At 44.1% G+C, this 26,761-nt stretch overlaps 2 protein-coding genes across 3 annotated transcripts in view; one reads left to right on the top strand and one right to left on the bottom strand.

Annotated features, from left to right (window-relative positions):
* Window positions 1–26,761, top strand: part of LOC125446437 (zinc finger protein 271-like) — a 66,517-nt gene that overhangs the window by 5,603 nt on the left and 34,153 nt on the right. The gene's annotated exons all lie outside the window — the stretch shown is intronic.
* Window positions 10,692–17,657, bottom strand: LOC125446436 (zinc finger protein 271-like). 2 transcript variants are annotated; one of them, XM_048520015.2, is made up of 2 exons: window positions 17,623–17,657; window positions 10,692–15,723 (listed from the first exon to the last, which is right to left on the bottom strand). In XM_048520015.2, exon 2 carries the CDS (start codon window positions 15,313–15,315, stop codon window positions 14,167–14,169), a length of 1,149 nt encoding a protein of 382 aa, XP_048375972.2. In that variant the 5' UTR covers window positions 15,316–15,723; window positions 17,623–17,657; the 3' UTR covers window positions 10,692–14,166. The 2 variants fall into 2 exon arrangements, with proteins under 2 accessions (XP_048375972.2, XP_048375973.2); XM_048520016.2 differs by having other exon boundaries at window positions 10,692–15,794; window positions 17,623–17,649.

Below are 26,761 nucleotides of genomic sequence, written 5' to 3'. Positions count from 1 at the left end.
TGGTCTGTTCAAACTGTCCTTCATTATAGGATAATCTTGGAATGCAAAGATAACCCCAGATTCTTACCTCGACTATAACTGGTATCTGAAAGTCTCTCACCATCTGCCTCATCCTCATTGCTGCAAGCCATCTTCTTAAATTTTCTGTATGGTCTGCTCCTCCCTCACTCCTAGTGATAAGTGTCACTATCTCATAAATTTCTTTGACACTGGACTTGTTGCTGGACCTGGTTCTATCCGGACAATTGCAGAATATTCTATCACTCCTGTGTTTTGCAGGCGTTGGACAGGATTTGAGGAGTCAGGAGGTCAATTATTTACCACAGAATTCTCAGCCACACTCACTACAAACTGTTCTTGTGGGTAGATTATTTATATGGCTCATCTAAGACAGTTTCTGATCAATAGCAATCCCCAAAATGTTGCTAGTGGGGAATTCAGATGAGAATGCCATGGAATTCAAACAGCTTGGTTGTAATGTCTCCAGGGAGATAGTCATTGCTTTGTACATACGTGCTCAGAAAGATTCATGCAACATATCGGCTCAAGCCTGGATAGTCATCTAGGTTTTGGTGAATTTGGACATGGATTGCTTCAGTATCTGAGGATCACAAATGGTGTAGAATATTGTTAAACATTGTTGTACAGCCCACTTCTGATCTTATGCTGGAGAAAAGTCATCAATGAAGCAATTGAATATGATTGCACGAAGGACACTTCCTCAGAAACTCCTGCAGAAATATCCTAGAACTTAGATGACTGACATCCGACAATCACAACCATCTTCCCTTGTGCCAGGTGTGACTGTGATCAGTGGAGAGATTTTCCCTGATTCCTACTTTCTTCAGTTATGTTTGTGATATTCCATTCCCGCATTTTGTCAGATGCTACCTTAATACTGAAGGCAGTCACTCCAACCTCCCATCTAGAGTTCAGCTGTTTTGGCTATCTGGTTTTAATGAGGTCAGGAGTTGACTAAACCTGGCAAAACCTAAACAGAGCATAAGGGAACAGGTTGTTGCCATGTTTGTGCCACATGATAACAGTGTGAATAACTCCTTCCAAGTAGACTGATGGAATGATAAATGGCCAGATTGGATTTGACCTTTTTTGAGGAGAGGATAGAAATGCATAATTGATCATATTCATTCATATATGGCAGTATTGGAAAATCTTGACGAGTGTTGTGGCTTCTTTTGGAGCAGAGATCTTCAGTACTACTTTTAGTCATTGAGTCTTACAGCACAGAAACAGACCCTTCAGTCCGACTATCCACGCTGATCACTTTTTCCCAAAGTAAACTACTTACATTTGGCTCATATCCCTCTAAATCTGTACTGTTCATTTACCTACCTAAAATGTCTTTCAAATGTTGCAACTATACCTGCATTTACCACTACCTCTGGCAGTTCATTCCAAATACAAGCCGCCCTCTGTGTGAAAAAAAATGTCCCTCAGGTCCCTTTTAAATCTTTCTCTCATCTTAAAAATATGCCCCCTAAATTTAAATTCCTCTACCGTGGGGTGAAGACCTTGGCTATTCACTTTATCTGCACCCTTCCAGATTTTAGAAACCTCTATAAGGTCACCCCTTCAACTTCCCATGCTCCAGTGAAAAACGTCCTTAGCAATCCAGCCTATCCTTATAACTCAAACTCTCTATTCCCAGCAATATTCTGGTAAATGTTTTCCGAACCCCCTCCAATATAATAAAATCTTCCCTGTTTATAGTACTCCAAAATTGGGCTTACCAATGTCCTGTACAACCTCAACATGACATCACAACTCTGAAACATAATGGCCTGAACAATGAAAGCAAGTGTGCTGAGTGCCTTCTTAAGCAGCCCGTCCACCAGTGATGCAGCTTTCAAAGAATTATGTACCTGAACCCCTAGGTCTCTCTGTTTGACAACACTACCCAGGATCCTAAATATAACAGTATAATTCCTGCCGTCATATGATTTACCAAAATGCAATACCTTGTATTTATCTATCAAATTGGCTGAAGACTGGAATCCATTATGTTGAGGATGTCAAGAGTAGCCCAAAAATGGACTATCCACTTGGTAATTCTGGTTGCAGATGGTTGCAACTGATTCAGCCGTTTCTTTTATACTGATGGGCCTCTGTCATTATTGAGGTTGGGGATATTCATGGAGTCTCCTCCTCCAGTGAGTTATTTAGTTGTTTAATCCACCCCCAATCCGACTGGATGTGGCAGGACTGCAGAGCTTAGATCTGACCTTTTGGTTGGGGGATTGTTTAAGTTTGTCTATCACTTGCTGCCTATGCTGTTTTGCACGGAAAAGATGCTCAGTTTCTTGTATGACATGATTTTGTGAAAGAGGTATCGAAACATAAATTTTTCTTTCTATCTTATAGAAACATTCTGTTTCCTGTGAATTGGAAAAGATAAACCTATTGATGGCAAGAGTATCCAAGCACGGTGACATTGACAATAGATTGTGTGTCGGATTCTTGCTTTAGGAACACTGAATAGGAACACATCAGGGTCTCAAATCCAGTTCGGGTCACGACAAAAGATGTGATTTACGATGGGTGAAAAGTTTTTCCAGAAGATTGAAAGAACAGAGACAAACAAAACAATATTCAGCATTTGAAAATTCACTGGACAACTGAAGTGGGTCTACTGGTAATTCACATCACCAACTATACGCGCCTGGCGCGCGCGCACACACGCGCACACATTCCCAGGGAAAACTCTGCCAGAATACTCCAGTCAGAAGTGTCCTTAAAAATCCTTCTAGCTCCCAATTCTGATGGTTAGAAGTGACACAACTGTTGAGACACAGGATGGAGCTTGTTTCCATCACACAAACCCAGCGATGGTCACAGAGATCTCATGATTACATGGGCCCAGAGAACAATCAGTTTCCGATCAGTTGAACAGTGCTTTCTAATTCCCAACCCTCCACCCTTTGGCTCTCCATTCACCACAATGTTTCTGGCATTGTCAATCTGGTTTAACCACTTTCTCATATTCAACTTCCACACTATTGTTCCCTAGAATACTTTTATTCTCGTTCTTCCTGTGCATTTGTTGTTGTTTTCTAACTAAATGTGTGAAAGTAGCCTCATGACACTGCAGTGCAAGCTGCTGCAGTCAAACTCACTGTTGTCACGTGTAGGAGGCTGAACTGACACAGCTGATCCATTGATGGATCTTCTCACCTATGGTGATCTTTTGAGAGAATTGGCTTGCGAGGTCCGGGAAGTGCTCAACATATTTCAAGGTCTCTACTTGAACATATATGGGAGGTAGAATATTTCACTGAGGATGTTGGGGTTGGTATAAGTTTTGTTTTGGTAGCATTCAAGAACTCTTTCGATGGTGAATTGAAGGGATCGAGAGTCATTTGCAACCTGTTGTAGAGTGGAAAATGACACTGAGGTCATCTATAAACTGTGGATCATATGAATGTTTTTTCCTCTGTGTGAATGTGTTGACGGACACGAAGATTTGTTATCTGTGAGAATGACTTGTCTCACACTTCACGTATGAACATGATGGTATGTACAGAGCCTGGACAACTGCGAGAATGATTTGGCACACAGTTCACACTTGAACAAGCTTCTCCCCTGTATGAACACATTGGTGTCTGCAGAGGATGAGTTATTGTACGTTTTGCATGGGAATGGTTTCTCCCCGGTGTGAATGCTTTGGTGTTTGTGGAGAGTCGAGGACTGTGAGAAGGATTTTCCACACACTTTCCATTTGAATGATTTCTCCCCGTGTGGATTTGTTGGTGTTTGCGGACTTTCGACAACCAGAAGAATGATTTGTCACACACCTCACACCTGAACAGATTTTTCCTGGTGGGAATACATCAGTGTTTTAGCAGAGCTGAAGATTCTGAAAAGCTTTTGTCACAGCCCTGACACATAAACAGTTTCTTCCCTCTGTGAATCATCTGTTTCATGAGCGCTGATGACAGCCTGAAGGCTTGTCGGAAACTTAACACATAAAATGTTTTGGTTCCATGCTTCTCTGTGTTGCAGGTGAAACACAGATGCACCTTATGTGTTAGGGGATCTTAGTCCTATGGAGTCCTCCTCACGTACCTCACACTTGAACAGCCTCTTCCCTGTAGGAATGAGTAAGTGGTTCAAGAGGTTTGATGAATGATTGAAATTCTCACTACAGTTGGAGCCTACTCGCACTTCTGCCCAGCCTCACCCTGACCAATCACCCACAGTTGAATCTTCAGAAAGGTTGGTTCTAATAGAAGGCTCCACACCACTGAACAGTGTCAAATCTGATGATATGTCAAAGCTCCCATGACTTGACTGAATTCCAGACGATGGTTTCACTGCCCAACCTCCCTGTGTTGAGCAATGTTGTGAAGGGACGGGATATCTTCCCTCAGTTGTGCAGTTGTTCCTTGGTAATGGCCAAGATCTATCTGCAGTGTCTCTCCTCTCTGTATTCTCTGGTATAATATGGTGCAATCCTTCTGTAAAACAGAAAGAAGATGATTTCCTCCAATTCCCTCTCCTCTTGTGCTGAAGGAGCTGACCACACTAAATGCAAGTCTGCTATTCCTGTGGGAGTGGAGGGGAGGGGGTGTTTTTGTGTGCATGTGTTGGGAGTTGGGGGTGGCGGGTGGTGGGGAGGTGTGGTTCAGATAAAAGCCTTTTCATTTTGCTCACTTGACTGGGACATATCCTCCGTTCTGAAACGTGGCTAGGAGCAAACAATGTAGCCTCCTTGGGGACCGCTTTGCAGAACACCTCCGCTCAGTTCGCAACAAACAACTGCACCTCCCAGTCGCAAACCATTTCCACTCCCCCTCCCATTCTCTTGATGACATGTCCATCATGGGCCTCCTGCACTGCCACAATGATGCCACCCGAAGGTTGCAGGAACAGCAACTCATATTCCGCCTGGGAACCCTGCAGCCATATGGTATCAATGTGGACTTCACCAGTTTCAAAATCTCCCCTTCCCCTACTGCATCCCTAAACCAGCCCAGTTCATCCCCTCCCCCCACTGCACCACACAACCAGCCCAGCTCTTCCCCCCCACCCACTGCATCCCAAAACCAGTCCAACCTGTCTCTGCCTCCCTAACCGGTTCTTCCTCTCACCCATCCCTTCCTCCCACCCCAAGCCGCACCCCCAGCTACCTACTAACCTCATCCCACCTCCTTGACCTGTCCGTCTTCCCTGGACTGACCTATCCCCTCCCTACCTCCCCACCTACACTCTCTCCACCTATCTTCTTTACTCTCCATCTTCGGTCCGCCTCCCCCTCTCTCCCTATTTATTCCAGTTCCCTCCCCCCATCCCCCTCTCTGATGAAGGGTCTAGGCCCGAAACGTCAGCTTTTGTGCTCCTGAGATGCTGCTTGGCCTGCTGTGTTCATCCAGCCTCACATTTTATTAACATGAGGGCAAGACGTTGTGTTAAAGTGTTTTCAGGTAAATGTTTCAAGTGGTTGATTAAACCCAGTCTTTTCCTGAGGCACAGCGAGAACCTCACCTTCAGGCCACTCCAGTCTAGTCAGGAGGATGTTATGAATGCCAAGTTTTTAAGCTTATGTTTGAAACTGTTTCTTGACTTAATGTAAACAGAATACCTGGAAACCAAGAAAGTCCTGCCCAGCAAAAGCCCAAGGTGGTTTGTGAAGCACACCAATAAATTCAGATTTGCTGAGCAAATGTAAAGTACACTTTGAATTCAAGGGGCTGACTAGACAGACTTCCTGGCTCTGAGCTTTGAGACAAAAAGAATGAATTCGAGAGAGAGAGACCAAGGACTGCAGCCAGTGTCATCAGCAGAGAGAAGGTGTCCTTTCTGTGGGTTTCCAGGCAGAATGTGGGAAGGAACATGGTCTGTCGTTGAACAGACACATCCTGGGACAATCTAAAGACTTCAGAAGATTTGTCCTGATGAAGCCAGAGAAGGAATTACTGCATGGGACTCAGTGTAGGCAGTTGGTTCAGAATTTCTCAGGAAATTCAACAAAATGACTTTTAACAGCCACAAAAAGTGAAACAAAAATAAATAATCACCTGAATCTGCAGGTAATATTTTGCAGGATGAGTATCTGCAAAAACTGTGATTCTGCAGTAAGCCAGACAGAAAGTGCAACGGTGATGCCAAGCATGTATGTTAGAAGTTTGAAGAATGATATTTTTTCTGTTGTGCAATATTAGTTGCCTATTTGGTATTCTTCAGCCAATTTCCTTTCAGTGGATTAGTTTGACTAAATCTTGGAATTTTGTCATGTGATTTGTTTGTGTTGGCCACTGGGAATTCAAAGCAGTTTTGAAACATTCTAGCTTTTACAGAGGTAACAATAATCCCTCATTAAATAGCACCAAAAAAAAATCTGGTCACCATCAAGCTGCTGTTTGTGGGATTTTGCTCTGCTCAAATTAGCTGTCACATTTCCTAAATTACAGCAGACAGCACACTGGAAAAGTACCTTATTGAAATGAAATAGATTTGGTCATCTGATGGCTTTGAAAGGATCAATATAAATGGAAGGGGTCCATTTCTTCTGAGAATATTCCAAAGAAGGGATGGGGGAAATCTTGGAGGGATCCCAAAAGACAGGCAATATCCAGATCCCAACACACAGACTGAGCTTATCATTCACAAACCATAGGCTTTTCACACACACACACGCACACACAAATCTCAACATTATAAAATCAGTTAAGAATCCTTAGGCACGCTGCACCTTCCAGAGAGTTACACCTCACCTTCTCATATTCAGGAATGAGCCATCAAACAAAACAGCCTGGAAATCAGAAGGGAAATGCTTCCAATAAACACATAGCTCCAGCCAAATAGTTCAGCACAAAGCACCGGGTAAACAGCTCTCTCAGTTGATAGTAGAAACTGCTGATGCTGGAGAATCTGACATAACAAGGTGTAGAGCTGGATGAACATAGCAAGCCAAGCCAAGCAGCATTAGAAGAGCAGGAAAGCTGACGTTTCGGGCCTAAACCCTTCAAAAATTTATGAAGAAGGGTCTAGGCCTGAAACGTAAGCTTTCCTGCTCCTCTGATGCTGCTTGGCTTGGCTTACTGTGTTCATCCAGCCCTACACCTTGTTAGCCCTCTCAGCTGGATCTTCTCACACAGCATAAGGGACATTTCCACCCCGATTGCCCACAGGACAGTCAGACTGCCTGAAGACTGGTGTGGATATTATGGGATACAATTTGTATAAAAGCTGCTCCTTCACTCACCATCTCCTCACTTGGTTTTCAGCCCCTATGAGAAATTAACCAACTCTGAAGAGGAAGAGGAGGGAATGGGCTGATTGAGGTCTCTCACAGTCAATCCAAATATTTCTGCAGCAGCATGAGTTTCCTGGAGCTTGGGAAACTGATCGGTGAAATGTAAGTGATTTTGAACAGCAGGTCAGGTGGAGATTTAAACTTGCCATTGTTCCATCTGAATAAAACCTCACTTATTGCAGCTCAGAGATAGTTAGAACTCCCGATGCTGGAGTCAGAGATAACACAGTGTGGAGCTGGAGGAGCACAGCAGGCCAGGCAGCATCAAAAGAGGAGGAAAGTTGACATTTTGAGTTGGGAGCCGTCAACATTCCTGCTCCTCTGACGCTTCCGTGCCTGCCGTGTTCCTCCAGCTCCACACTCATTGAGGCTGCTGTCTCGGTTTCCCTGGTAAATGTTTGACAGAGATTTCTGGTGTAGAAATAGCATTCTTCATCTTCGGAGGCATTCAAACCGACAACATCAGGGTGGAAATTGTATCAGTGATAATGGAAACTGCAGATGCTGGAGAATCCAAGAATACAAAGTGTGGAGCTGGATGAACACAGCAGGGCAAGCCGCATCTCAGGAGCACAAAAGCTGACTTTGCGGGCCTAGACCCTTCATCAGAGAGGTGATGAAGGGTCTAGGCCCGAAATGTCAGCTTTTGTGCTCCTGAGATGCTGCTTGGCCTGCTGTGTTCATCCAGCTCCACACTTTGTTATCTAACATCAGGGTGGGATGTGTATCCTTTGATGTGTTTGACAGCAGACCAGAGAAGGAAGACCCAGAGTAGCCAAGGCAGTGATAACAATGTGGTGGTGGGATTAACACAGGCAGAAGAGAGAGGGACCCACAGAATGTAATAATTCATCATATATTTGTAATCGCTGAGCAATCTCTACTGAAAAGGAACATCTTTTATTGCTGAACACCAATATGGAGCCACAACTGATTGCCTTTATTGGTTAGTCCCAACTTGGGACCGACAGTTCAGTAGACCCATCTCTGGGTCTGCTTTATCTCTATTTTGCATCCAGAAGTGATCTTACACACAAAAGAATGGATTTTGCCGTTACCAAATTATTGATATTTTTTCCTTCATCTATTGACTGCCACCAGTCAATCATCCAGGTAGCCAGCTGGATACTTACATGCCAAACCTGAGGGCTATGCAAATCAGAAAAAGGTGAGGATGAGGTCAGGTCAAAAAAAGGTCAAAACCAAAATGGAGTTTGAAGAGTAGAGAAGGCACTGTACCGCTCTGAAACCCACCTCTCTCTAAAGGTATCGAAAGTATTATTGGATACTATGCACTCCCTCGCCAAGCACACAAGCAACGGCAGCTTAGTGGTTAGCACTGCTGCCTCACAGCGTTAGGGATTCGAGTTTGATTCTGCCGACTATCTGTGTGGAGTTTCTCCCCGTGTCTGCATGGGTTTCCTCCGGGTGCTCCAGTTTCCTCCCACAGTTCAAAGATGTGCAGGCTAGGGGAATTGGCCATGTTAAATAGCTCATTGTGTTCAGGGATGTGTAGGATAGGTGCATTAGCCATGGGAAAGAGTAGGGGCATGGCTCCGGGTGGGATGCTCTTCAGAGGGTGAGTATGGACTTGCTAGGCCAAATGGCATGTTTCTACACTATAGGGATTCTACGAACCATCAAACCCTGCTTACATTGACGTCAGAGATCACAATGATATGCCCAGCTACAGTGCATAGAGGTGTTTATCTAAACTTCTCCCTGTTCAATAAGAACAGGAATTATATTCCCTCACATTTCAAAATTATTCAATTATCAACAACATGAGTAAGTACTCTTTGAGGACTTTTTGAGAAGATTTGTAGCCTGGGTTGTGGATGAGATTGTAGACTTGCTCACCAAGCCAGTGTGTTTGGATGCAGACATTTCTGCAAGGTAACATTATCAGTGCCTCTCCATTGAAGCTTTGGTGTTCTGTCCCACAAGTTATTTACATGCCTCAGTTCTCAGTTTGCTGGAGTGGTTGGCATTACTTCCAGTTCTGTTTTTTTTATTGGTTTGTATTTCGGGTCCAGTTCAATGTGTGTGTTGACGGAGTTCTGATTGGAATGCCAGGTCTCCAGGAATTCCCTGGCATGTCTGCAATTGGCATGCGCTGTTATGGATGTGTTGAATTTGTGTCCTTCTTTGTCTGCTTGTATTGAGACCAGTGAGAATTAGTCGTTTCTCTTGGTGGCTAGTTGGTATTCTTGTATCCTTATTGTCAGTTTTCTTCATGTTTGGCCTATGTAATGTCTTCCACAGTCTTTGCGTGGCATTTTGTGTATTATGTAAGTTTTATTGGTTGTGGTATAGGATCCTTTACGTTCGTCAGTAGCTGCCGCAGGGTGGTTATTGGTTTGTGCGCCACCCTGATACATAGGGGTCTGAGTAGTTTTGTTGTTATCATTGATTTGACTCTGATGTACAGTAGGGTGACTGGTGTGTCTGGCCATGTTGTGTCTTCTTGTTGTGGTCTGTCGTGGGGGTAATGGAAGATTGTGCGTTTTGGGTACCCATTCCGTTTAAAAACTCTTGCACATGGACAGCAGTGAATTGAGGGGAATGTAGGTTAGGTTATCTTATTTTTGGATTAGGATTATTCCACGGCACAACATCGTGGGCCAAAGGGCCTGTACTGTGCTGTACTTTTCTATGTTCTATGTAAGTGCTCCTGTTCTATTTTACACAATTCAGGGTTGCTGCAGTGTGTTGAGGCCCATTTAAATAATGTCCTCATGCAGCTCCGTTTATTGGTGTTGGGGTGGTTGCTGGAGTAATTAAGTGTATTGTCTGCATGTGTGGTCTGTAGCGTTAATGTAAATGCTAGTCTGGAGTTCCCTGTTGTTCTTACGTTCTACCAATATGTTTAGGAAGGGTAGTCAGTTGTTATTCTCCTCTTATTTTGTGAATTTTATTCCGGTGAGGATGTTGTTTATGTGTTGGTGGGTTTCTTCTCATGTTGTGCGTTTGATAATCACAAAAGCATCATCTAGTTAGCAGACCCAGAGTTTGGGTTGTAATGTGCGGATCACTGTTCATTCAAACCTTTGCATTCCGGCTTCCGCAATCAGACCTGATATTGGGATCTCATTAGTGTTCCGTTGATTTATTTGAATTTCCAGTCGTTGAAGGTGAAGTAGAATGTGAGGCACAGATCCAGTAGTTTCAGGGTGCTATCCTTATTGATGCTGTTGGTGTCATGGGGTGCCGGCCTTCCTGAATTGTCCAGCAGTGAGAGGATTCGAGAAATGAATAGATGCCAATTTAACTTTGGCAGAAAGACTTCAGACAACAGCCTTTCCCCACTGTGCCTTGGCAGCAGCTGCCCTAAGCTTGAGTGCATCCCTCAGCACCTAGTCCTGGACATTGGAATGTGATTGTCTGCAATACTCGGATCTCACAGGTAGTGCCCTTCTCACCATTAGACGAGAGATTCTTCCCAGATTGCTTCACTTTATTACAAAAACATACTTTATTCATTAAAAAAATCTTTGTACATATTCTGTCACAAGTGCAGTTTGGTTCTGTATGGTACCAATCAAGGAAACAAACAAACATTTAAATTTGACACTATCCAAACAAACCATACAAGATTGCATTCATATGCACTGAGGCACTAGGAGGTCCAATAACTGAATAGAACTCACTTAACTTCAGCAGAAAGACCTCAGACAGTGTCTTTCCCTGCTGTGCCTTGGCAGCAGTTACCCTGAGCTTTACTGCATCCCTCAGCACACAGTCCTGGATCTTGGAAAGTGTCAGTCTGCAGCATTTGGTCGAGGTCAACTCCTTGTTCGGAAAGGCCAACAAGTTTTGGGTAGAAAAAAGAACATCTTCAATTGAGTTGACGGTTCTCCAGACACAATCAATGCTTGTCTTAATGTGCATCCCAGGGAACAGAGTAGAGCACAGAGTCCTTCATTATGGGGCTGCTCAGGACAAACCACGACAAAACCACTGCATCTATCTCCTGACATCCTTTGCAAACAACCATTCCAGAAGGCTATGTGTGACAGACTCCCACCCTGCATCCAACAGCATCTCACTGCCTCATTGGGATGCTGATTGTGTTACTCTCTTCCCACACTTGTATCAGTTTGTGTAAAAACTGAAAATCTGTGGATTAAAGCATAAATGTGGCGCAGGGTGTTCAGTTGGTGTATTCAGTGTTTTTAAAAGTTATAGAGATCTTTAAAACTGCTCAGTAAGTACCAGCATAAAACAGATTGTCTGGTCATTATCACACTGACGTTGGGGAGCTTGCTGTGCACACACTGTACACGATGTTTCTACATTACAGCAGTGGCGACACATCAAAAACTACTTTTTGGGATGACACCAATCTCACTTATGAAACCTCAATATGTGGACGACAATGTCATTTCTGCTCTCTCAGAAGAGAATCTTCAAGCTCCACTTAACACCTTTGCAGAAGAATAGATCTGAGCCTTAATCCCAACAAGATTCAAACCTTTCACCAACCCATCCCAGGTCAAGTTCCAGTCCATTCCTCCATTATGGTCGATAGATAAATCCTCCAAAAGTGGAATATTTCCCCTCTTGGGAACGTACCTGTTATCTAAGGCTGACATCAATATGGAGATTCAATGTCACATTCAGTCTTCGAGCCTTTGAACATTTAAGCATGAGTTTTTGACAACTGTTTATGACATCCATACTGACACCAAGATCCTTGTGCATTAGGCAGTCACCAGTCTGATTCTTCTATAAGGCTCTGTGACTTGTAATATGTATAGAGACCACATCAAGACCCTTGACAGTTACCAAAAATGCAGCTTGAGGGCACATTTTGCATGTCAGCTGGGAAGACAGGTGTGCTAACATTTGCACCCTTGAAGCAGCCAATAGCACCCACATTAAGGCTATAATCATCCGAAACCAATTTCAGTGAGCAGACCACGTGCTGAGTTTCAACTCCCAAAGCAAATCTTCTTCACCGAGCTCTCGAATAAGAGAACAAAGGAAATGTTTTAAAAGACTCCCTGAAGACTTCCTCAAGCATAGCTGTTAACACAGAGGAGAACCTCAATCAGCAGAAACTGACTTGGAAAAAGCTCCTGCGTGAAGGGACACAATTCTTTGATAACATGTGCAGATAAGGAAAAGGATCCAGAGAATGGAACACCAACGATCTCAAGGACAAGGACTTCCATTTCCAGAAACTCTAGCTAAATGTGTGGTTGGAGAGAGATATGGCTCGAGGATTGGGCTTGTCAGCCACCCAATGACCCACACAACCCATGGCCAGTGACACAGGATTTCCTGGGCAGTCGATCAATCTTGTTAGAGAGTGATTGGCAACAATGATACTGCAGACATCTGGTGGCTATGGAAGGCTCTAGATAACTGCAACTATTTTTAATTTTCTTTTCTGACAGGTTGACAGAGATAGGGTGGTATAATATCTTGCCGGGAATTGAAAAGACAGGAGGCATCTCGACTGAACACACAGAGAACTCCCCGTTCACAATCCACAGGATAATATTGAGCTCCCAACACACAAACACACAACTCAATAATAGGAAATCAAAGAAACCAGTAATTTGTGTTCAAAGGATTGAGAGTTGTTATCGCTAAAGAAATGCCGAAGCACATTCCACACAAACCATGAAGGAATTGAGTCTATTCTGAGGAAGGTAAGAGAAGTGTGGTACTGGTCAAACGTGTGCAATGAGATGAAGGACCACATCAGCCAGTGCAATGTTTGTAATGAACACCAAGTGAAACAAGATAAAAAGATGCTCACGATTCATGGCAACCCAGACATCCCATGGATGAAGTTTGAAGTAGACTTTTTCACTCTCACTGGAATTGATTATCTCATCACTGTCACCTACTATTCAGGCAGCAGGGGGTTAGAGCAGCTGAGGGCAGTGACTGCCAGTGAGATTGTAGAATGTCTGAAAGCACACTTCAGTCATCATGACATTCCTGATATTGTGATCAGTGACAATGAACTCAATTCATCAGTGAATGATTTCGGACACTTCCGGAATGAATGGGGAGTACAATATCACATCATTTCCACACAAGGTGTTTACAAGCACACCAAATTTGTAAATGTTGATGTGTAAATGTAAGTTTTTCTTTCTTAGAGAAACACTATGCTTCAAGTGAACAGGAAGTGATGAACCCATCGACAGCAAAAGTATCACAGCCTAGAATGACAGTGTCCATTTTATTGTGCACATAACTGTTATGTATGATCCTGTCTATTTCATGAATACACACCCTGCTGACAAAGTTGGGTGATGAAAAATTATGATATATTGTAGACTATAAATCTATAGAGAAAATTGAAAGAACAGCAGGAAAGCAAAGCAATATTCAGCTTACATTCAAAAACACAAAGCATTTCAAAATAATTCAAGATCCCTCCCAGAACTGTAATTTAAACTTAGAAGAGGGTATGGTGAATATATAATATTTCTCTGCTCGGAGATTCCAGAGCAAGGGGCATGGCATTAAAATTAAAATGAGCTTGTTCGGAGGCGATATCAGTAAACAGTTCTTCATAAAAAGGGGACTGGGATTGTGGAACTCTGTCCCACAAAAATCAGTTGTGGCTGAGGGTCAATTGAACCTTTGAACCTAAGGTTGATAGGAATATTGTTCACACTGCAATAATAGATTGACAAGAACTTGGCAAGTTCTGAATGGGTTTGTTGATGGCCCATGAGGTCTAACAGCTGTGTGAAACCTTCATTCCAAACTTGGATTGACAGGTTTGAATGTGTAGGAAATAGTTTGATTGTGTGAAAGTCTTGTCACAACCATTGTAATTGAAGAGAACTTTGCGCATATCCTGTGTGTCCCAGTAGGTTCAAAGATATTAGAAAAGCTTTGTCGCAAACCTTACATTTGGTGAGTTACTCTCTTGTGTGGATTCTCCAATGAAGCAGGAGATTTGATGACCTTGAGAATGATTTGTCACACACCTCGCATGTGAATGGTTTCTCCCCTGTGTGAATGCGTTGGTGGACATGGAGGGTCGATGACGTTGAGAATGATTTGCCACACACATTGCACCTATATGGCTTCTCCCCCGTGTGAATGCGAAGGTGTACACGGAGGTTTGATGACTCTGAGAATGATTTGTCACACACCTCACATGTGAATGGTTTCTCCCCTGTGTGAATGCGGTGGTGCACAAGGAGGAGCGACGATGTTGAGAATAATTTATCGCACACCTCGCACTTGAATGGTTTCTTCCCTGTGTGCAGCCTCTGGTGGACCAGGAGATTTGATGACCTTGAGAAAGTTCTGTCGCACACCTCACACCTGAATGGCTTCTCCCCAGTGTGAACACGATGATGGACAAGCAGCTGTGATAGTGTTGAGAACAATTTGTCACATACTTCACACGTGAATGGTTTCTCACCTGTGTGAACGCGTTGATGTCCACGGAGGTTTGATGAGTCTGAGAATGATTTGTCACACACCTTGCACACGAATGGCTTCTCCCCTGTGTGAGTGCGTTGGTGCCTGCGCAGACTCGATGAATCCGAGAATGATTTCTCACACACCTCACATGTGAACAGTTTCTCCCCTGTGTGGATACGTTTGTGTCCATGGAGGTGTGATGATGATGAGAATGATTTGTCACAGACCTCACATGTGAATGGCTTCTCCCCTGTATGAATGCGTTGGTGTTTACGGAGGTTCGATAAGTCTAAGAATGATTTGTCACACACCATACAGTTGAATGGTTTCTCTCCTGTGTGAATGCGTTGGTGTACACGTAGGTTTGATAAGATCGAGAAAGATTTATCACACACCTCGCACGTGAATGGTTTCTGCCCTGTGTGAATTCTCTGGTGCCTCAGCAGTTGGGAAGAAGAGGTGAAAGCCTTCTCACAAACCTCACACCTGAAGGGTTTCTCCCCTGTGTGAATCATTTGGTGTGCCAGGAGCCTTGTAGAAGTCACAAAAGATTTAGCACAAACCACACACTTGAATGGCTTGAATTCCATGGAATGTCTTTGTGTTAATAGTGGTTGTAACAACTTGGTTGTCATGAGATTTTATGAAGCTGTGGAGCCCTTCTCACATGAAACAGCTTCTCACCTTTAGGAATGAGTTAGAAGTCCCTCAGGCTTGATGAATGATTGAAACTCTCACCCACGGAGTCCATTCACACTTCTTCCCAGCCTCACCCTGATATCATCCACTGCCGAACCTTCTGAAAGGTTGGGTCTGATGGAAGGCTTCACATCACTGACTAGTTCCACATCTGATGATATGTCAAAGCTCCTCTGATTTAACCAATTTTTGGACGATGGTTTCACTGCTCAACCTCCTCCGGTTCAGCAATGCTGTGAAGGGACTGGATGTCTTCCCACAGGTGTGCCGTTGTACCTTTGGTGAGGGTCAGGATCTATCTGCAGCATCTATCTTTGTGTTCTCCGGCGTAATACGATGCATTCCTTTTGTGAAACAAGAAAAGGAAATGTAATTTCCTCCAATTCCCCTCATCTCTGAAGAAATTTTGGATTTGCTGAAAATATTCAGAAATAAAACATGAGAACTTTCAGCTTATCCTAAAAAACCCAAATATTGTCCTTCAGGGAGGGAAACCTGCAACAAACTGCCTGGTCACCTCTACATAACATGGTTGATCCTGAACTGCCCTTTGAAGTGACTGGACAAATAATGATAAATGATCACAACAAAGTCCAAGAACAAGAGGAAAATCAGAGAGATTTGGATAATCTCTGTCAGAATCTCAGAATAGGAGGAAGCTGATTAAAGTCCCATGAAATCTGTTGAGTCTCTCTTACCAAGGTCTGAGGACAAGTCCCCAAGTGAAGGAAAGCTGCCTCACAGACTGGTCAAGTCCTAGCTGTAATCACTGCATCAGATCGATCTAGGAACATCCCGCACTCCTCCATTACTATCCCTGGATGTATCCCATTTGACGAGCAGGTGGGGAAGTCCTCAATATCGAGTCCATGGAGTCTCATGGCTTCAGATCAACAAGGAAAACTGTCACTGTCTTTCCAACTGATGAAGGTGTATTTGTGGCAGGATGAAGCAAAAAGCAGTGTATTATCTAATTGGTGAGAGACTGCAGACCTGTGAATTAGAGGAATGTGGGTTTCCTCATGCATGAAATGCAAAACGTTCCTCTGCTGGCACATTGAGTAATTTGGGAAGGTAACAGACCATTTTCATTCATCATGATCGGAAATAAATGCTAAACTAGGGAGGTTATACTTCAGTTATACAGTACACTGGTAAGATCACATGGTGTCCTCTACACGGAATTGATCACATTCTTTAAGGAAGGATGTAAACGTGTTGGAAACAATTCAAACCATTCCCTAAAGGTGGTTTGTGAACCAGATAGACTTTTCCTGACCATCAGGAAAGGATTCATGCTCATCATTAGATTCTAAATTACAGATACTTTTGAATTCAAATTTCACCATGGCGGAATTTGAATTCAGCTCCCCAGAACATTATCTGGGTTGCTGGTTTAACAGGACAGTGATAACAACATTCAGCTGTTGTCTCCCTGCGATGGTTATCTGTGGATATGGGCATGTGATGAAAAGTGATGCTATCATTGAATGATGGAGCAGGCTGTAAAGGCTGAGGAGCTAACTTATTTTGTTCATTCACAGGATGCAAGCAGCATTGGCTAGGCAAGCATTCAGTCCCTAACGAATTAAGTTAAGAATCAACCACATTGTTGTGGATCTGTGGAGTCACATGTAGGCCAGACCAGGTAAGGAAGGCAGATATTTGACAACCGACAATAGTTTCATGGTTATCATTATACTTTAACTTCCAGAGTTTTATTGAATGTCACTATCTACGAGAGGTGGGAATTGAGCCGGGTCCAATAATATTACCTTTGTCTCTGGACTAGTAGCCCAATGATGATAACACTGAGCTTCACCTCTTTCCTAATTTATTTGTTCAGCGGTACTTCACTATGAAAGCAACCTAAGGACAGATCCCAAAACTGAGTGTCCATAAGATGCGATGACATTTCAGGTCGAGACCCTTCTTCAGAAATCTTCTGACTAAATTTTCCGAAGAAGGGTCCAGACCCGAAACGTCAGCTTTCCTGCTCCTCTGATGGTGCTTGGCCTGCTGTGTTCATCCAGCTCTACACCTTGTTATCTCAATATCCAACACACAGCTCCAGTCAAACAGTTCAGTACAAAGCACCGAGTAAACCGCTCTCTCAGCTGGATCTTCTCACACAGCATAAGGGACATTTCCACCCCTGATTACCCACAGGACAGTCAGACTGCCTGAAGACTGGTGTGGATATTATGGGATACAATTTGTATAAAAGCTGCTCCTTCACTCACCATCTCCTCACTCGGTTTTCAGTCCCTACAGGAAGTGAACCAGCTCTGGAAGAGGAAGAGGAGGGCGTGGGCAGAGTGGGTGGGCTGTCTGATTGACGTCTCTAACAGCCAATCCAAATATTTCTGCAGGAACGTGAGTTTCCGGTGGGGTGTCTTGCCTGCTTTCCAGTGGGTCCGAGTCCTGTGCAGGTGAGAACAAAGTGTGGAGCTGGATGAACACAGCAGCATCTTGGGAACACAAAAGCTGACGTTTCGGGCTGCTTGTCCTGCTGTGTTCGTCCAGCTCCACACTGTTATCTCGGATTCTCCAGCATCTGCAGTTCCCGTTGTCTCTCCTGTTCAGGCGGAGACAGGTGTTCACCGCTCCGAAGTACAAAGCCCAAGCGTCTTCTGAACGTCGTGGCAGAGCGCTCAACGGCAGCAATATGGAATACACCGCGGTGCCTGACGTGTTGTAGTTCTGAACCCCTCGGTGGAGGTAAACGTGCAGTGTTTGAATTCGAGCTCGCTGGGCGCGCCCCTCTAAGCGGGATCGCAGCCTGTTCCCACTTTCTCCTTCACCCATCACCCTTCACATTCTGGTCTCCCTTCCGCGTTCATCGTCACTTATCTCAATGGATCTGTTGTCCTGCTCCATGTAATCTGCCCTTTTCCTGCTTCGCATTGAATTGGAACAACACATAAAGAGGACAGAGATAGTAGGAACTGCAGATGCTGGAGAATCTGAGGTAACGAGGTGCAGAACTGGATGATCACAACAGGCCAAGCAGCATCAGAGGAGCAGGAAGGCTGACATTTTCTGGCCTAGACCCTTCTTCAGAGATGGGGGAGGGGAAGGCAGTTCTGAAATAAACAGGGAGAGAGGGGGAGAGAGATAATGGAAACTGCAGATGCTGAAGAATCCAAGACATCAAAGTGTGGAGCTGGATGAACACAGCAGGCCAAGCAGCATCATAGGAGCAATGCTGCTTGGCCTGCTGTGTTAATCCAGCTCCACATTTTGTTGTCAGGGAGAGAGGGAGAGGCGGACAGAAGATGGATAGAGGAGAAGATAGGTGGACAGGAGACAGACAAGTTAAAGGGGTGGGGATGGAGCCAGTGAAGGTGGGAAGGTAGGGAGGGAATAGGTCAGTCCAGGAAGGACGGACAGGTCAAGGGGGCAGGATGAGGTTAGGAGGAAGGAAATGGAGGTGCGGCTTGAGGTGGGAGGAGAGGAAAGGTGAGAGGAAGAACAGGTTAGGGAGGCGGGGACGAGCTGGGTTGGTTTTGGGAAGCGGTAGGGAGAAGGGAGATTTTGCATCCCGGGGGGGGTGATTTTGCAGGGGAGAGGTGTAACACTTCCTGGGGTTGCAGGGAAAAGTGCTGGGTGTACTGGGGCTGGAGGGGAGTGTGGAGCAGACACACAGGGTGTGATGAAGAGAGTGATGCCTCCGTAAAGCAGATAAGGGTGGGGAGGGAAAAATGTCTTTGGCGGTGGGGACTAGATTGCAGATGGCGGAAGTGTCAGAGGATGATGGGTTGGATCTGGAGGTTGGTGGGGTAGTATGTGAGGACAAGGGGGATTCTGTTTTGGTTGTTATTGTGGGGAGGGGTTGTGAGGGATGAGTTGCGGGAAATGCAGGAGACACGGCGAGGTCCCACTGAGCGGGGGATGTTGCGGTTCTTGAAAAACGAGGACATCTGGGATGTGCGGGAGTGGAATGCCTCATCCTGGGAGCAGATGCGGCGGAGGCGAAGGAACTGGGAATAGGGGATGGCATTTTTGCATGAAGGTGGGTGGGAGGTGGTGTATTCTAGGTCGCTGTGGGAGTCAGTGGGCTTGAAATGGATATCGGTTTCTCGGTGGTTGGCAGGGATGAAGACAGAGAGGTCCAGGAAGGAGAGAAAGGTATTAGAGATGGTCCAGGTGTACTTAAGGTTGGGGTGGATGGTGTTAGTGAAGTGGATGAACTGTTCCTTGTGTGAGCATGAGGTGGTGCTGATACAGTCAACAATGTAACGAGGGAAGAGGTTTAGGGCCAGGGTAAGTACGGAAGAGGGATTGTTCCAAATAACCTACAAAGAGGCAGGCATAGCTTGGGCCTATGCGAGTACCCATGGCCACCCACTTTGTCTGTAGGAAGTGGTCTGCCACTCTACATCAGGGAAATCAAGTGGAGGCTTAGGCACCACTTTGCAGAACAGCTACGTTCAGTTTGCACTAAACAACTGCACCTCCCAGTCACGAACCATTTCAAAGCCCCTTCCCACTCCTCAGATGACATGTCCATCCTAGGCCTCCTGCAGTGCCGCAACGACGCCACTCGAAGGTTGCAGGAACAGCAGCTAATATTCTGCTTGGGAACTCTGCAGCCCAATGATCTCAATGTGGACTTCACAAGCTTGAAAATCTACACCCCCACCACATCCCAAAACTAACCTCATCCCACCCCCTTGACGTGTCTGTCCTTCCCGGACTGACCAATCTCCTCCCTAACTCCTCACCTACACTCACCTTTACTTGCTCCATCACTGCCTCTTTGACCTGTCTCTGTCTCCTCTCCACCTATCTTCTCCTGTGTCTATCTTCTATCCACCTCACCCTCTCTCCCTAATTATTTCAGAGCCCCCTTCCCCTCCCCCATTTCTGAAGAAGGATCTATGCCCGAAACATCAACCTTCCTGCTCTTCTGATGTTGCTTGGCCTGTTGTGTTCACCCAGCTCTACACCTTGTTATCACATAAAGAGGCCATTCATCCTGTCATCTGCATGCTGGCCTTCTCAGCTTGCAATTAATCCTATCCACTCCCCTGCCTTCTCCTTTTACCATGCAGAGATCGCTGTGTTGGACTCTAGTGAAGAAGGCCAGAAGTCACATGACACCAGGTTTATTTGAAAGCACACATTTTAGGAATGCTGTTCCTTCATCATGTGAAGTGAAGTATACAGGCACCGAATTTATAGTCAGAGAGATATAAAGGCAGAAAACAAACAATCATACAAACGGTGTGAGGCAATGACCGAGAGAGTACCCTTGATTGTCCAGTACTTCCCTGGAGTGGAGAAACTATACCATGTTCTTCAAAATGTTATTGATGTTGACGAACTTCTCGCCAAGATCATCCATGCACTCCCACCTCTTGCCTTTAAACAACCACCGAACTTTAAACAGCCTCTCCTCTGTCTGAAATGGGTGTTACAGAAGGCTCCCCTTCCTTCTGTTTAAAGAAAAAATGAATGCTGTTGGACTGAAGCAAAACCATAAAGATCTCTTGGCAAATTTTGAAGAACAGTGGGGCTGTCTCTGGAGTCCTGGCCAACATTAATACCACAATCAAAACCAACACAAAATCAGAGGTCTCGTTATTATCTTTGGCATTTGTGGGAGTTTGCTGTGTGCACATTGATTGCCATTTTGCCTGCATTACAAAAGTGACCTTATTTCAAAATTACTGCATTGGCTGGAAAGAATTTTGGGACATCTGGTGGTAATGAAAGGCTCCACATAAATGGAAGTCTTTATATTTTGTCTTTTCTGCTTAAGTTACAGGGTGAGAAGTCTTGGAGAAACTTGAAAAGACAGGCAACATCCAAATCTCAACACATAGTGAAGTGGCCATTCCTAACCCACGGGATAATAACCAGCTCCCAACACACATATCCAGAGAACTGAAAAATGGGAAATCTGTGAAAATCCTGAGGCAGTCTGCACATCCCACATGATTACACCTTGCCTTGTCATATTCAGGAATGAGCCATCAAAAAAACTTAGCCTGTTAATCAGGAGGGAAACAGCGCCAGTCAAATAGCACAGTGCAAAGCTTCGAGTAAACCAACCCTGTCAGCTGGATCTTCAGCTTAAGGGACATTTCCACCCCTGATTTCCCACGGGATAATCAGACTGCCTGAAGATTGGTGTGGATATTGTGGAATACTCTTTGTGTCAAAGTTGCTGCTTCACCAATATCTCCTCACTTGGCTTTTAGTCCCTATAGGAAGTGAACTAGCTCTGGATGAAGAAGAGGTGAGAATGGACAGGGTGGTTGGAGTCTGAGCGACATAGTTAATCCAAATATTTCTGGAGCAGAATAAGTTTCCTGAAGCTTGGGAATCTGACCGGTGAAATGGAAGTGACTTTGAGCATCGGATCAATTGGGAATTTGAACTTGCCATTGTCCCATTTGAATGAAATCTCCTTTATTGCAGCTGCTGTCTTAGTTGTCTGACAAATGACAATAGGTGTCAGCCATTCATCCTATTGAGCCTGCTCTGTCATTCAGTACAATCACTGCTGTTGAAACATATTTTACTCAGCTCATATGCAAAACACTGTCAGCCATTGGATATCAGAAATCCATCAAACTCTACCTCTGTTTTATGAACAGAGATTGAGCAGGTTAGGCCTAAACTGATTTAAGAAGAATGAGAGGTTTCTCAGATGTTGAATGAGATTGACAAAGTTGGTGCAGAGAGGATGTTTCCACTTGTGGGTAATCTATAAAGAGAGGTCACACTTTTAGTTTAAGGTGTGGAAGATTTAAAACAGAGATGAGGAGAAATTACTTCTCGCAAAGGGTCATGAGTCTGTGCTACTTACTGCTCCAAAGTGGGGTGGATGTTGCGACATTATATTCAAGAGGAGGTAGACAGATTCTTAATTAGTAATGGATTGAAGGGTTATGGAGAGTGGGCAGGGAGGTGGAGAGTGGGCAGGACACTGGAGATTGGACAGAAAAGTGATGTGGAGGCCAAGATAAGATCAACCTGATTGTATTGAATAGTACGTAGGATCGAAGGACTGAATTATCTACTTCTGTTTCTAGTTCTTAGATTTTTATATTCTTAACATACTCAAAGACTGAACTTCCCAGCCATTTGGGGAGATAATTCCAAAGGCTCACCACGCTTGTTTAGAAAGGTTCACATCACCTTGGACCTTAGTAGCATCCCCTTATTTTTAAATAGTGTATACTGATTTTAGACTCGCCAGTTCGAGGAATATCTTTATTTTTTGGCTGGTTGTCAATTTCATTGAATTTCAAGGAGGTTTTCTGTCTGCAAAACTGAGAGGTTTCTTGCTATGTCTTCCTAAATTTGCTCGTTAAATACTTACCATGTGACTTTGGCAACTCACTCATCAGTTTATAAATTGTAGGGGCAGAAGTAGGCAATTTGGCCCATCGAAGTCTGCTCGCCATTCGATCATGGCTGATATGCTCCTTACCCTCATTTTCCTGCTTTCTCCCCGTAACTCTTCAACCTATTACAAATTAAAAATCTGTCCTTAAATGTACTCACTCCTCCTTAAATTTATTCACTGACCCAGCATCCACAGCACTTTGAAGTTGCAAATTCCACAGATTCACAAACCTTTTGGAGAAGTAGTTTCTCCTCAACTCGTTTTAAATGTGCTACCCCTTATCCGAAGACTATGACCTCTTGTCCTAGAATGCCCAACCAAAGGAAACATCTGCTCCACGTCTATTTTATCTACACCTTGTACCATCTTGAATACCTTAATTTGATATCCCCTCATTCTTTTAAATTCAGAGAGTATAGGTCTAAATTGTTCAATCTCTCTTTATATGTCAAACCCCTCACCTCTGGCAATCTAGTGAATCTCGTCTGAATTTGCCTCCAATGCCAGTACATCTTTCCTCAAATAAAGGGACCAAAACTGTGAGCAATACTCCAGGTCCAGTCTCACCAATGCCTTGCATAGTTGCTACAATACTTCTTTACCTTTATATTCTATTCCTTTTCCTATAAAATACAACATTCCATTCATTTTCTTTATTATCTGCTGTACCTGCATGATAGTTTTCTGTGACTCATGAATGAGGACATCCAGATTCCTCTGCACTGGGGCACCCTGAAGTCTCTCCCCATTTACATAATAGGTCACCTTCCCATTTTTCTGACCAAAATGCTTGACTTCACACTTATCAATGCTAAACTCCAACTGTCACATTTTGGCCCACTCTCCTAAATTATCTATATTTATTTGTAAGGTACTTATTCATTAGAAAGGCCGAGATTGAGTTGGGACCTGATTGAGGGGGATAGACAGGGTGGACAGCAAGAAGCTTTTTCCCAGAGTGGGGGATTCAATTACTAGGGGTCATGAGTTCAAAGTGAGAAGAGGAAAGTTTAAGGGAGATATGCATGGAAAGTTCTTTACACAAAGGGTGGTGGGTGCCTGGAACACATTGCCAGTGGAGGTGGTAGATGCAGACACGTTAGCGTCTTTTAAGATGTATTTGGACAGGTACATGGATGGGCAGGGAGCAAATGGAGACAGACCCTTAGAAAATAGATGACAGGTTAGACAGAGGATCTGGATCGGCACAGGCTTGGCGAAGGGCCTGTTCCTGTGCTGTAGGTTTCTTTGTTCTTTGTTCTCTTTATCTCCTCAATGCAATTTACTGTCCTGGTATTTTTGTGTCACTTTGAAATTTGGCTAGAAAGCCTTCTATCCCTGTATCGAAGTCATTAGTGCAGATTTAAATAGCTGGGGTCGAAGGACCAAACCTTGTTGCACCCCATTAGTTACTTCTTGTCATCCAGAAAAAGAAAAACATTTATCGTGACTCTCTGTCTTCTGTCCATCAGCCAGTCAACTATACAAGCTAATAAATTACCTCTAATCCCATATGATCCAGCGTTGTGAATCGACCTTTTGTGTGACACCTTATCAAATGTCTTCTGGAAGTCCAGATATATTACATCTACAGGACTACCATTATCCACTTTGATCGTTACACCTTCAAAGAACTTTAGAAAATTAGTCAAATATGATTTGCCCTTCATAAAACCATGCTTAGCAATTTAACTTTCCAAATGAACTGATATTGTGTCCTTGCCAATTGATAATACTTTGCTGACAACAGATGTTAAACTAACTGTCCTGTAATTTCCCACATATTGCCTCCCTTCCTTTTTGAATAAGGACGTGGCATGAGCATTTTTCCAGTCCAGAGAACTTTGGAATATTGCGACCAATGGATCCACTATCTGCTGCCACTTCCTTTAATACCCTAGGATATGGGTCATAAGGCCCGGTAGACTGGTCTGCTCTCAATCCTAATAGTTAGCTGAGTACCTTTCCCCTATCAATGTTGATTGTTCTAAGTTCTACCCTTTCCATTGTCTCTGACCAGCCCATTCCAATTAAAATGGTACTATTGTTCTCCACCATGAAAACTGAGGCAAACTATTAATTTAGCACATTTGTCACTATTAACTCTCTGGTTTCATCTTCCAAGGGACTAACATTCACCTTAGCAACTCTTCCCTGTTATTTACTTATAGAAGCTTTTGCTATCCTTTTTGATATTTTGTGCTAGTTTTCTTTCATAATTTACCTCATCTCTTTTTATTTTTTTTAGTGTCCCTTTTTTAAGTTTAAAAGTTTCCCAATCCTCCAGCCTGCCACTGGCCTTTGCAATATGGTATTACCTTCGTTTTTGATTTTATATTATCCTTGACTTCCTTGTTTAGCCGTAAATGATTTTTTACCCCGCTGCCTTACCATCTTTCTTCCTCACTGGGATATGTTTTAGTTGTGAGGAATTGAGTAGCTCCTGAAACGACAACTATTCATCCAATAGTAGCCCAGTTTTACCAAACATTGCAGTCAGAAGAACTCACCATTGCTGGGATATCCTGGAATAGACTGGCATCCCTGGCACTGGTGCCATCCTTAAGTGGCTATTGTGCACCTGGACCAGCATTGCCAGCCCAGAGCTACCCTGAATGTTATCTGAAATTTGCCCTGGACATGACAGAAAGAGGGAAATGGACATCTTGTTTCATAAATGCGGACCTGGAGATCCTGTTGGATGGGGGGAGGATGCTGGGTGCAGCTGGGACACTTTCTTTTCCTCCAACACTGGCAGAAGAGATCCTGGCAGCAGACCCTTGCAGCCTGGTCAGAGGTTACTACCTGGGTCAGTGTGGTCTCCAGGACAAAGCAGCCCCTTAATTGTCAGCACATCCACAAGCATCCTCTCCCTCTACCACTGATGCTCAGCAGTAGCAATGTATAATGTCTACAAGGTGCACTGTAGAAATTCACCAATGATCCTCAGATGGATCCTTCAAAATCTGTCTAGAATGACAAGGAACACCACTCACCACAGATTTCCTTCCATGTCACTCACCATCCTGACTTAGAAATATATCACTGTCACTGGTTCAAAATCCTGGAATTCCATTCCAGCAGCATTGTAGGTGTCCCAAAAACACATGGACTGCTGTTGTTCAAGAAGGTAACTCACCACCACTTTGTCCAGGAAACTGAATTTTCCTGTGAGCTGTTCCCTGCATCTGAATCCAAATCCAAATGAGTTCATTAAAGGTGGAGAATGCAAAGAGTCCTGATGCATTTGAGCTTAACAATGACCAAGGAAAACTGAGAGGATAAAAACCTAGTCTGTCCTGGGTAACTATTAAATTGAAGACTCAACCCATCACCAACACCCCTCTCCAACTAGCCCCTAATCCCTGGCTCTCTCTGAAATGACAACCCATACACGTGGACCCAACGTATGTTCCCAGCCCTGATCGGCTAGATCCGACCATCCCCAATCTTGAATGGCCTAATTTTGATCGAGCTGACAACGACCTTGCAATTCACTTTTGTCCCCATCGCCACCCTGCTCGCACATGGTGTCAGTTCAGTTCTGTAGGTGCTACCAGTCCTTCCCCAGATCCGTCTATCCTTCTGGAGCTCACCCTCACTCACCCAGCACCCGACCCACCTGTCACCCTTCCCCCTCACTTACATTCCACACTTACCTTTCCTTAGTTTCTATCAAGGTTCCATTGGGATCTTTAACTTCTGAAACAAGGCAGCAAGTATCATTGAAATGTGGTGTGTCTCAGTACTCCCGTACTGAGCGATTTTTTCCCCTTGTTTTCTCTGATGGACAGACTCTGTTAAGGGCAGATCAGGTACCTTGGCTGGAAAAATTTGGTGACAGAAATGTATAATTTTAAGGAGGATTACTGTCAGTTGATTCAGTTCCACAGTAATTGGAATATCTGGGCCACTGATAAGTTGAGACATCCATCCTCCGACTAGTGGCTATCTCTGCAGTTTTATTCAGGTATTGAGATGAAAGATGACGCTGAATTGCATTTGTCATTGGTTTTAAT

This window comes from Stegostoma tigrinum, chromosome 34 (assembly GCF_030684315.1).
Source record: "Stegostoma tigrinum isolate sSteTig4 chromosome 34, sSteTig4.hap1, whole genome shotgun sequence".
NCBI lineage: Eukaryota > Metazoa > Chordata > Chondrichthyes > Orectolobiformes > Stegostomatidae > Stegostoma > Stegostoma tigrinum.
The sequence above is the reverse complement of the archived record's forward strand: the minus strand, read 5'-3'. Positions and strand labels throughout refer to the sequence as shown.